Raw genomic sequence first — 13,133 nt, 5'->3', positions numbered from 1 at the left:
GCTTAGCACGGGATCGAATCGGGGGTAACCTCTCGGTGCTAAATATGAAGGCAGCTGTCGAGCAATACTGTTGGCTCGGTGAGCAGAGCAGAGGGTAGTAAAACGGGCGTAAGGGTCGGCAGCCTAGTGCGATTGGAAACAGGTGAGATTAATAAAGATTATTAAGGTGAGATTATTAATAAAGACTATTAATATTCGCATGGTAAGATGTGGAAATAAGTAATAAAAAATATCTAAAATTTAATTGAAATAAATAAATTATTAACAAAATATATTGTTACGTACGCCGCGGATCGAGCGAATTGCACTTAGACCAATGGATATCTGTTATCGGATTAACTAAATGCATGCACTTACTTCCAAGGATTATATCTGGACTCTAAGTGCATTTAGGCTAAACAATGACCGTTATTAGTAATTTCTCAGAATCGGTACGGGGAGACCCAATGTCGTGGAAATACATATCCGAATACGTGACTATACAACAGGTAAACAGATTAGGCGTCCTGAGAGATCTACCCTTTATAAGGCGGTACGTAGGCGATATCATGTCATTCTGGACGGAGCACTGTCAGTACGTATATCTCCTGAATCATCAATAAATGCTGTGATACGACTGTTGGCCTTTTACTTGGATCCTCCACCCACCCCTACGTAACAATATTAATATGAATTGAAACTTTTTTCAAATGAATTGTTAGTAACATTTGAAACTATAAATTAATTTTATTAGTCGAATTCGCCTCTGTTTGCTAGAACCGTGCGACATGCATACATAATCTACGGATAACGGTTAAGTAGTTAAGAGTAGTCAATCACAAGATGGAGCGGGTCGACCGAGCCTCTCTTCCGACCTAGCGGTCTCCGCCCTGTCGAGAGTTTTCACTTTTACCAAATATCCAAGTCTGACCAGCAGTATTAAAGCTTAGCACGGGATCGAATCGGGGGTAACCTCTCGGTGCTAAATATGAAGGCAGCTGTCGAGCAATACTGCCGGCTCGGTGAGCAGAGCAGAGGGTAGTGAAACGGGCGTAAGGGTGGGCAGCCTAGTGCGATTGGAAACAGGTGAGAGTGTGAAGTGCGGTGCGGTTGGTAGCGGCGTCGCGGCAGCCGGCGAAAAGTCGTTACTAGCCGTTGACGGCGGCGGGTGGCGGGCGGCTGTCGTTGGTCGTTGGTCGTTGGTCGTTGGTCGTTTGTCGTTTGTCGTTTGTCGAGTGTTGGTTTGCCTCGCAAACGTTCCCACGTCGAAGGGCGAAAGGCGAAGGGCGCTCCGGCCCACCGGCCCACCGACCGGCGCGGCGATGGCGGGTTTCCTCATCCGGGAAGATCGCGACAATTGTCCGCCGAGGAGCGTCGCCGCTCTGCCCCCGCCCCCGCCTCCGCCTCAATCCCAGCCACAGCCCCAATCAAAACTGCAACCGCAACCGCACCAACGCATCGCGCGCCAACCGCTGAAGGCTCGCGACACCAACAAGACCTTCCTCACGAGGAACCACCAGCACCAGCACCAGCCTTTGGTAATAACCACCTTCAACTTCTCTATATACATCACATGTCTGACCCCCCGGCCGTTTACCTCGCCGTGCCGGAAGCATCTGTCGCACATCGCACGTCGCACGTCGCCATCCAAATGTCACAACGCCGGTTATATTGTTCCAATTGTACTCCACCTCGGCTTATTTAAGACGCTCATGAACGTCTAGGTTATTTGTGTGCTCCAGCCAATGTACATCCTGACTCGTATACATACATTTTTTTGCCTTTAAAAATATCATATTGTATCCCTCCGTAAACGAGCAGTGTTGCTCGACAACTGTCCAGCAATATTTTCAACATCACAGGCGCAATATTGCTGGATAGCTTCTTTTGCAGGTAGGGTTCTATTTGAGCGGGACTATTTGTCCCGAGTTCAACAGATAGATCCAGAGTTCCGCATTGCCTCTGAAGATCCCGACTTAGTAAGATTGTACGTAAATAGAAATGGTTTGACTTCAAAAGTAACAAATTTCAATCCATTTAATAAGTCTTATATTTAAACCAAACATGAAATTTCTTCTAGTGGCTACGTCCACACTACCGATATCTACACCCGATATTTTCGAATTTTCCATATTGCAACCTGTGGTTGCCATTTAGGAACTGGATATGGAAAATTCGTAAATATCGGGTGTAGATATCGGTAGTGTGGACGTAGCCATTGTAGAATTAACAAAATTATTTAATATTATTTACAATGTTAATTTTCTATACGAAGATGTCTGTTTATTATTAACAAATTTTTACTGCGGCAAACGAGAAAAAACATTGTATGAGAAATGGATGATATTTTAAAAAAATCATTCCGCTTGCAATAATTTTTATAAAATTGTGGCTCACATCTCAATTCTGCATTCTATTTCAATTGGCGAATTAATATTTAATCTAATGAGTGCAGCCTGGAGAAAGGAGAGAAACATATTATTGTTAAAAATCGTAGAAGCTGAATTAATTCAATTGTAATAACTTAAGAGCATTTTTATCAAGCAAAGCTAGCGAACTTATTCCGAGGCAAACTAAAATCTGGGAAAAAAGCTTTTAACCACTTGATCTGACCTGACACACATTCTTAAATAAAATATTTTTTGGTACTCATTATACAAAAAAAAAAAAAAACTCTGGACCAGTTGACTCAAGTGAGTCACTTGAAATTGTCTGATTAGTTACTTGGCGACCCTCGGGTCATGGGTTGCCGATGCCTAATATATGTCCAAGTCTAATTTCGAAGTTTGAATTGGTATACCAAATGAGAAAGATGATACCAGTAGCTACCAGATTTTTGGCAACTGGTGACTCGTTCAAGAGTTTGATGTATTTATTTAGAGTATCGGATTCACCCATGTCTCGTATTGTACCAGAAGTGTGTAAAGCATCGATAGAAGTAGCCATACCGTTGAATTCCAAAGCCTTACACCTCATCGATAGAGAACCACTTGAGTGGCAGTGCGAGAAAGGGACATGTATTGTTGTGGATGTTCGCATAATGAGCGATATCATCGGTTATATGGTAGCAATACTGGGCAACACACCCCCATACCAGCAATATTGGGGACAATTTCATTTATATTAAATTGGAGTTGATCTTTGGATTACATACTTACTCTTATACTTTGGATTTCGATTACTATCGGTGGGCAAATATTTGTAAATTTATAGCATACGAGAGTCTCTAAATACGTGATTTTTGTTAGTTATAACAGGAATCGAGTATTTTTCTTCCCACCACTAAACTGAATGAAATGATTTTATGTTTATTTTCATCCATTAGATTTGATTAGGTTGGTTTAATGTGAGTTTTCAGTCTATTATTCAGCAGAACTGTTGTGGTTTTGAATTTGCACACGATCTTATTGTATCATTACTATTGTATGGAGTATGAATATTTAGCATAATTTGTATGTGTTGATATTCCAGAAGGTGATAAAGAACGAAACAAACAATGAAAATCAACCACATGTCAACGTCAAGTTTGAAAAACATGTCCAACCACCGGTGGCTCAATTCGAAGCATTCAGCGTTTACGAAAATGTATCGGACGATAAAGAAAATGTACCAAAGGGTGTTGTTAAAGTACAAGCAAAACAGAGAAATAAAAAGGAAGTTCCTGCGGGTGTTTTGAAATTGCATTCTCAAAGGTAGTATAGATTTTTATTTAGTTTGTATTGTTTTTTTCTATTTCAATTTATTAATTCTTTAATTTTTCAGAATTGTAACACCTCAAAAATCAACAAACAATGCCACCATCTCTACGCCCATGTCAATCGCTTCGGATACCAGTTTGTGTTTGGCGCCGGAAAGCGAAACTAAAGCCGAGGATAGAAAAAAGGCGAGTGCTAAAACGGCACGCGAACTATTTTTCCACGTTACCGAATATAGAGACGATATTTACAATTACATGAGGGAAATCGAGGTTTGCATCCGCTCGCCGCATATAAATATGATCCAATGCAATTTCGATGATATGTTACATTCTTTCTTGTATGCAGGTGAAATATCGTGCACGTCCCGATTATATGCGCAAACAAACGGACATCACGCACTCCATGAGAGCGATCTTGATCGATTGGCTCGTCGAAGTGTGCGAGGAGTATCGTCTGGAGACGGAGACGCTCTATCTCGCCGTGTCTTACATCGATCGGTTTTTGAGTTACATGGCCGTAGTTCGAGCAAAGTTGCAATTGGTCGGCACTACCGCCATGTTCATTGCTTCGTGAGTATCGTCGAAACGATGTGACGTATTCGGTTTGACCGCTCGATGTTTACCGTTGTTTGTTTTGTAGGAAATACGAAGAAATTTATCCTCCCGATTTACGTGAATTTGTATATATCACCGATGAAACGTACACTAAACAGCAAGTCCTGCGCATGGAGCACCTTATTCTTAAAGTTTTGTCGTTCGATTTATCAACGCCGACACCGTTGGCTTTCATATCACTGTTTTGCATTAGTAACGGTTTAAGTGAAAGGACCAGATATTTAGCTATGGTAATTTTGATTTCTTATTTCAAATGATGTGAAAAAACTGTCCGTTCAATAATGATTTTTAATGTTTGCAGTATATTTCTGAACTGGCTTTGCTGGAAGCGGAACCGTATTTGCAATACACGTCGTCGATAATAGCAGCTTCCGCTTTGGCTATCGCTCGGCATGCTCTGTTGTGTTGCCACTGTAGTGGACGTCCTCAGTCGTCTTCGGCTTTGGACTGTCTCAGTCCTCTAGCCATATGCACACAGGCTGCGTGGACACCTGCTCTGCAGCGTATATCCGGATACGGGTTAGCCGATTTGGAAAAGTGTATGCGCGAGTTGGCCAGGACGCACGCCGGTGCAGCCGGTCAGCCTCATCAGGCCATCGTTGAGAAATACAAGTCCAATAAGTGAGTTGTTTTGCCGCGTCAATTGTTGTGGAGAAGTTTATACGATTGGTATACTATTTTTTTTTTTATATATTTGCAGGTATGAAGGAGTTGCTCTCATCGAGGCGAAATCGATGTATTCGATGAGTGCTCCGAATGAGAAAATAAAATGCACCGATTTAGTTGTAGAAAACTTAGACATGAAATCGGACAAGAGTGATAAAAAAGAAGTTTTAAGTACATAGTGATGTACTTTAAAAATTTAGTGTTGTTTTTAGACCGTCTAATGTATGTATGTAGTTACTTTTTTTTATAATGAAAGTTCAAGAAGTTCACAAGAAATTTTTGTGATTCCGCAATGTTGATATTCTTTATTAGGCTATTAGTGTGTTAAATTATGCAATAGTAAATTATTGAATGCGAATGAGTTCTACAGATATTTACAGTGAGTATATATAAACATAATGATATGTTTAGATAGCTATCATTTGGGGACCAAAATGTACTTTCTATGCAGCAATTTTGGGAACGTGTATGCAATTCCGATTTTAGCGTAATATTAGCAGTACAAAATCATTTTTTTACAATTTTTTTTTTTTATAAATTTGTCTTTTAATACATTATAACTGTATTTATTTTATTGATGTATGTTATGTAGGGTTTGTAAATTTAATTTTGTGTGCGAATTTTATACTAAAATCATTCAATATTAGTTTTATACTTGTATAAAGGATGATCACATTGTTTGAATATGACATTTTTTTGCATTGATATTTATTTGAAATATTTAATTGCAAAGACTGAAAAACGAACGCTTCAAAGAATGAACAATATTTAATATATATCTATATATATATATATATATATGTAGCTTATATTGATATATAAATAATCAATGTTTTTATGAATGATTGTAAATTGTCTTCATAATTGTGCCTTTTCTGGAGTTCGAGTTTGAAGCTCATCAAAGATGTTTAGAAAAAAGATTGTATTGTCGAAATAGAGCAATGTCGTTTCTGCATGAATTATTGTCATGGAATGACGCACAATGTTGACCATGATTGTGTTGTTTTTATTTTTTTTTTGTAAATGACAATTTTTATGTTAACTTATGACGAAAATAGTTGTTTCCAGTTGTGTCGTAATTTACCTCTTGGCATTATATTTTAAATAAAAATAGTTCAAATGTAGTTAGGTTTTGCAAAATTAGATGTAATTTCAAGATAAAATTTGTTAGGATGTTAATTTTTACAAAAAAAATTCTCGATAACTTGCTCAATTCAAAACTGTTACAAATTTTGGTCTCGTAATTTTAAGAAACAATTCAGTCAAATTACATGTTTTAAAAATTGTAATTGTCGTTTATCGTACAAACTTGTGCCGTGAAATGTACAAATTAAAGATGCCATTTATTAGTGATTTTAGTTGATAACTGCGGTTGTTTTATGTATTTTTACTGATTTCTTTTAGTTTGTATATGAAACAAGTGTTTTCCTATGATTGTCTTATATAACTTGCTATGTTATTTTGACTGTTCAGGTTTAAATGTGTTTTTTTTTTTATAAAATTTACCAATATTTTTTCTGTAGATCGGCATTTTTATGTTTGTAATGTTCACATTTAAATTTTTTTATTACCTTTTATTTTGATATTATAAATCACAGTTTAGAGTTATGAAAAGTTGCTGAATCTCTTAAATACGTTAAGACTGAAACTTTACAGAGCGACTTTATAAAAGCATCTAACGATTGAATTAAAAATTTGAAATTTTAGTAATTTTTTGTTTATATTTTGTATTATATATGAAATACTTGAATAAATTTTGATACGTGAGTTATTCTTAATTTAGAAATTATTTTTTGTTGCTTAGTGATTGCCATCAAATTGACTTTTGTAATTGATTCCGAAACGTGTTAATTCTTATAATTATTGTTTATTAAAAAAAATTCTCAAAGTTTTTTTTACTTTTTTAGTAATAAAAATGTTTTTGTGTAACAACAACGGTGTCTTTTTATTCAAATTATTTTTCAATGTTTGTAGTGAATTTCTATAACATTTGAGTTTATAAAAATTATGAGCTTATATTTTATAGTAAATTTGTATGTAGTATGATAATGGAGAGTATATATTAACATAAGAGGTTAGTAATGAGTAAAGCCCTGACCCTGAGGGGGCTGTATATTGTTGTAAATGCATTGTTAAAGGTTTGCCGAACCTTTTTTACAAAGGATTTACAACAATTGAATAATAAACGGCACGCTTCCGGTCCTACCTCTAGTAATGAGATATGCGGTTTTTCATTCCAAATTGACCCTTTTTTATTTCAAATTGATCCTTTTTCATTCAAAATTGAAAAAGGTTTAATTTAAAATGAAAAAGTGTCAATTTGAAATGAAAAAGGGTCAATGAGGAAAGAAAAACCTATATACAATATTATTTATTTTTATAATTTTGTGAGAGACACCCAGATTCCGGATATAACCTTTGAAACCTGGATACTCCGGGTCAAAACCGTAGAGGTGAAACCCTAGAAACATGGCATCTTAAATCTGCATAGATATGGGGTATAAATTGGGTATTGGCGAGTCACTCGTTGCAAAAATAAGCCCTTTACTTTTTTAGCACACAATTTAATATTAAAATTGAAAATTAATAAATTCAAAATTAAAGTCTGCAGATTTTCAACTTTTTCAGCCTTTGTTGAGATTTACAATTTTGTAAATCGAATTACATAGTCAATATATATTAGTATAGACATGGCCGTTGTTTACATTGTTAAAATATAATCAGCTGTCAGTTGCTGCGTGACAGGTGTGACGCGGCGCCGCTCAAATGTCTCAAATTACCGACAAACACCGCAAACTGCAGTCTTTCACGGTTACATTGCCTTACAATTTTAATTTAATTTGGATTCTACATTTTTGAAGCCGCTCTTATTTACACATCGTCCATCAACACTCGATAGGTCACAACTGCAAAATTTAAATTCAGGATTTTCACACGTAAACTATATACCTAGCGATTGAATATGACCCAATTCTGAGCAAAAACCATATCAAAATTGGTTCATCAACTCGAATTCTTAAAACATTTCGATAATAATTTGACTTTTTCAAATATATCCACACACTTAAAGATACATTGAATTAAAATAAGGAGAGATTCCATTTTTTTTTAATTTTTTTTTTAACTTTCACCCATTCAAGCTTGGTCTGGCAATTCTATTACTAGTTGATTATATTAATGTATTTAATTTGAATTTTTTGTTTATTTTTTTTTTCAGATTGGCTCATGCTAGCATTGAATGCGAATACATTCTGATGCGTGTTTGTACGTATAAAAACTTATGAATATTTATATGTATGCTATTTAATTAATAGTCTTTTTTAATTTATTTTATTATTATTTTGTACAGTACATTTTATCTAATTTGAATAAAACATATGACGGTTTGTTCATGCGATAAAAAAACTAATGAACCTTAAATCAGGTCTGTGAATTCTAAATCAAGTTTGTAGTGTTTTATTTAGTAGTTGCTGCAATTATCGCTAGTCTACTTTTATTTCTTATCATTAATTTATGGTGTTCGTGTTCAATTTAGATAACGATAATAATGAAAAAAAAGGATTACATTATCGTTCATTTTTATTGAATACATACATATTCGTACATATATTTTTTTTTAAATATTTCAGGTAGAATTAAAAAGATGAGGCGCAATTTGATGAGCTTTTTAAAATTCCTAATTATGTCCTTATTTGTGGTATTGCTAACAGTGTTTGTATTCAAATTAGTACGACCGTTAACCCTTCACAGTGAGAAGGATTCGAATGGCGATTATAAAACAATTCAACTTCCATTAAAAAATGTATGTCAAATTATATGCTACATTTATTTACACTATGAATTAATTCGGATTGATAATTTGATATGATAAATTGTAAATTGTTTCAGTCAATACCGAAAAGAATTGATTGGCATGATTATGAAAAGATACGCATAGAAAAGGATCGAATTGGTAAATATAAGACTTTACATATGTGTGTATATATCGTTTCAATTTATTTCAATTGTGTATTATTCTTGTTATAATTAGGTATCGGCGAACATGGAAAACCTGCACATTTGTCGTCATCGGAAAAAGATTTAGAGGATAGTCTCTATAAAGTGAATGGCTTCAATGGAGCTTTGAGTGATAAGATTTCTTTGCGCAGATCTTTGCCCGATATTCGTAATGTCGGTTGCCAAAAGAAAAATTATAGCTCTGAATTGCCGACGGTTAGTGTAGTTGTTCCGTTTCATAACGAACACTGGTCGACGTTGCTACGTACAGCTTACAGTGTCATAGACCGATCTCCTCCGCAATTGCTCAAGGAAATTATTCTAGTCGATGATTTTAGTTCTAAGGGTAATTTTACATACAATCTCGGCAAAAATGTGTTTTTTATTGGTTGACGATATTGAATGTGATGATTTTAGAATTCCTGAAAGATAAATTAGATGATTTTGTACGCGCGAATCTTTCTAAAGTTCAAGTAGTACATTTGCCTGCAAGGCAGGGATTGATTTTGGCGCGCTTAGCTGGTGCCAAAATTGCTACAGGAGAAGTTTTATTATTTTTAGATTCGCACACGGAGGCTAACGTTAATTGGCTTCCACCATTATTAGGTAAATTGTAACTGCAACTGCTTTTGTACAATATTTCTTTCATTTGACATTTACGTTTATGTTTTGTGTATTTCAGATCCAATAGCTGAAGATTATAGAACTTGCGTGTGTCCTTTTATAGATGTGATAGCTCATGATACGTTTGAATACAGAGCTCAAGATGAAGGTGCAAGGGGTGCGTTTGATTGGGAATTCTATTACAAGCGTTTGCCTTTGTTACCAGAGGATAAAAAGCACCCGACTGAACCGTTCAAGTACGTATGTGTTAATGACTACCCTACTCCCTTCCTTTTGGGCATGCTTGGGTATAGTTCCATTGGACTTCTCATTAATTCGAGCTTCTGCGTGGTAATACGTCATGCCCGTAGTTGCTTGGACAGTTGGGAATTTATTTTCCTATTATGTACGTGGTAGATATCGTCATTTGATGGTTATACCTCCTGCCTCCATCATTCTTTATCGGGTGGCTTCTATTCCAAGAGCTATCCAACTTCTTAATGAAATCGTTGCTGACTTGCTTCAATGTGATATTTTCACCTCAGTAAGCGTAGGTTATCGTAGATTATTTTAACCTATTTGTCTGGTAGCCTGTGCTCATCATTATTTTCACAATTTATGTGATATATGAGTGGAATTTTGATCTTCTCTCTTCCATTTTGAGCCTTGTGGGGATGTTTTGTATTTACGGTTGGGTCTTATATGTATATCAGTGCTGGCTGTAGATCCAAAAGACATTCCCTACTATGTATTCTGTTATTTGATATTTTTTTATTGTATATTTTATTTTTATTCTTTCTGTAATTCCACAATGGTCCAAAGCTTTAAATAAATAAATGTTGTTTTGATAAAAAGTGTAAAATTCATTGTAAATGACTTTGTAGAAGTCCCGTTATGGCTGGAGGGCTTTTCGCCATTTCAGCAAAATGGTTTTGGGAATTAGGCGGCTATGATGAAGGTCTTGACATATGGGGTGGAGAACAGTACGAATTGAGTTTCAAGATTTGGCAATGTGGTGGAACCATGTTTGATGCTCCATGCTCTCGAGTTGGTCACATATATAGAAAATTTGCTCCATTTCCCAATCCTGGAAGAGGTGATTTTGTCGGAAAGGTTGCAATGATTATATTTTTGTATATTTATTCATTTTTTAAGTGTTTATGTAAATGTATGGTTTTTAACCTCTTTATAGAACTATAAACGTGTTGCTGAAGTTTGGATGGACGAATACAAAGAGTATTTATATAATAGAAAACCTCACTATCGGAATATAGATCCTGGTGATTTGACTGAGCAAAAAAGTATAAGAATAAACTTAAACTGCAAACCATTTAAATGGTTTATTAAAGAGGTTGCGTTTGATCTTCCAAAAAAATATCCACCTGTAGAACCTAAGGATTTTGCTTTCGGCGAGGTATATTTATTACAACACGCTTATTTTATGTACTACCGCTATTCAGATTTTAAGTTAAAATGATTTTGATCTTAGATTCGAAGTGTGGCAGCTCCAGAATTATGCATTGATACTAGAATGTATGGTGGAAATAAAAGATTTGGAGTTGATATTTGCGTTTCTGATAACTCCGGTAATGCTAAAACCATTCAGCATGAGCAACAGTTTCAACTTTCATGGGCTAGAGATATCAGGTTAGTATTTTGATAGTCTTAGTGCATATATGTACTATGAGACAAACAATAACTTTTCATGTGTAATTTTAGACCAAAAGGACGCACCATGTGTTGGGATGTTGCCGATCCAAATGATAAAGCACCTGTTAGTTTGTTCTCCTGTCATGGATATGGAGGAAACCAGCTCTGGAGATACAAACCTGTAAATCTATATGTCATAATTTTAAATTGTACATATATTTCAATTATTTGATTGATTTATTTTCATATTAAATGTATTTTAGGATGAAATGTGGCTCGTTCACGGAGGCAATCCTAGATGTTTGGATTTGGATCCGGCTAAAAAAATCATTTTTGTCTCCAAATGTGACTCGAAATCCGAAACCCAAAAGTGGAAAATTGAAGACGTTAATTTGAAACAGTTAGAAAATTGGGATGATCCTTCGAAACTTTTAGATTTGATAGATTGAACACTTTATGATACATTATTTAATACGACAATAACGAATGAACGTTTCTCTTTCAATCATTTTACGCATACAATATAGTAATTGTATGCATACTTGACTGATAAGTTTAAAGAATTTTTGACAAATTTCTTTGTATATTGAAGGGATTCTTTATGTCGAATGAATAAAATCGTATTTATATGTTGAACGTAATGTTAACGGAAAAAAGCAAGTGCAATTTTAAGTGTAAGTTATATTACATAAGTGATTAATGTTTTAATGGTCCCATGTTACATGGTGAAATGTGATTTTTTTTTAATTATCTAAATTTTATATTATTCGTGTATGTAATATTTATTTGAATTTGCCATGATTTTTTTTTTATAGACTTTGACTAGTAAAAGGAAGAAAGCTATTTGTTTATGACAAGGATTTATAAATTCTAATATCGTATTAAAATAACTTCAAAGTAGCATTTTTCCCGAATGTATTTTGCGTATATTTATTTATAGCATTTTATTATGATAACTATTTCAGTTGGGTGACGGCTTTATTTTATATCAGCAATACAATATATGTAGGAAAGTCGTAATCAATATTATAATAATTATTATGTGAAATGTGGGCAATACGTTTTATTTTCGAAGGCTATGAACTTCCATAAATTTATAGTTATGTAATTTAGAGTTAAAATGCATAGACTAGGGTGCATATTCCAATTTGCCATAATTTGCATTTACATACATATAACTAAAGGCTGTATTCATTTGTGAAGGTGCCATTTTTGTGATATGAGTTTGTTTTTATATTATTCAGTGCCAAGTATATCATGCCATTTTTCGTTTTTCTTATCTTTATTAAGCATCGTGATCGTGATTTGTATGTATATTTTAGTACCTACATATATAAGCACATTATTATCGTTTTTCTTTAATGTTTCATAATATGTTTGATGCTCATGCTAAGTATTAACTTCTTACATTCCTATTTTAAGTATTATGCATAAATTATGTACTACTTTTGTATTCAACCAGATTGTTTTAATACTTTAATCTGTATAAATATACAATATAATGTATATATCAAAATTAAAAATAATTTTTTTACTGGTTTTTAATGATACTAAATTATATATCATAAACTATATCCGTGTAATGAAAGCTAAAACGTGTACTTGTTTAACGCTTCTTCATTCCTTTTGATGGACGCTTACATTAATTATGTACGTCTGTAATTAATGTGTGTAATTATTTTTCAGAACGAACATACATATGTATTATATGTATGTACATACTTGGAAATAATATATACATAATATATGTATTGTGACTTGTCATGCTATTCGACAGGGTCAGAATATACATATTTAATTATTGTTCCTCTTTCAGCAGCACTTTAAAATGTTGATGCGGTCCAAAACTCTGCATTTTGAAATTGTTTTTGAAACCGAACTTTTAATTTGTAGACAATTATACTAACCACCAGTATTTTTTTCACAA

At 34.3% G+C, this 13,133-nt stretch overlaps 2 protein-coding genes across 2 annotated transcripts; both read left to right on the top strand.

The window, feature by feature from the left end:
- The first annotated feature begins 1,081 nt into the window (after positions 1-1,081).
- On the top strand, positions 1,082-5,252 carry LOC143915393 (cyclin-A1-like). The gene is made up of 7 exons (XM_077436026.1): positions 1,082-1,517; positions 3,451-3,671; positions 3,742-3,946; positions 4,023-4,246; positions 4,317-4,521; positions 4,593-4,912; positions 4,992-5,252. Exons 1-7 carry the CDS (start codon positions 1,302-1,304, stop codon positions 5,134-5,136), a joined length of 1,536 nt encoding a protein of 511 aa, XP_077292152.1. The 5' UTR covers positions 1,082-1,301; the 3' UTR covers positions 5,137-5,252.
- A 2,429-nt stretch (positions 5,253-7,681) lies between these two features.
- On the top strand, positions 7,682-12,718 carry LOC143915482 (N-acetylgalactosaminyltransferase 6-like). The gene is made up of 12 exons (XM_077436156.1): positions 7,682-7,768; positions 8,175-8,221; positions 8,587-8,759; positions 8,846-8,909; positions 8,988-9,299; positions 9,371-9,559; positions 9,636-9,813; positions 10,441-10,669; positions 10,749-10,970; positions 11,046-11,203; positions 11,276-11,387; positions 11,470-12,718. Exons 2-12 carry the CDS (start codon positions 8,212-8,214, stop codon positions 11,653-11,655), a joined length of 1,833 nt encoding a protein of 610 aa, XP_077292282.1. The 5' UTR covers positions 7,682-7,768; positions 8,175-8,211; the 3' UTR covers positions 11,656-12,718.
- Positions 12,719-13,133: the final 415 nt, after the last annotated feature.

This window comes from Arctopsyche grandis, chromosome 8 (genome assembly GCF_051622035.1).
Source record: "Arctopsyche grandis isolate Sample6627 chromosome 8, ASM5162203v2, whole genome shotgun sequence".
NCBI classification, from domain to species: Eukaryota; Metazoa; Arthropoda; class Insecta; order Trichoptera; family Hydropsychidae; genus Arctopsyche; species Arctopsyche grandis.
Note: the sequence above shows the minus strand (reverse complement) of the source record. Positions and strands in the feature narration are given on the sequence as shown.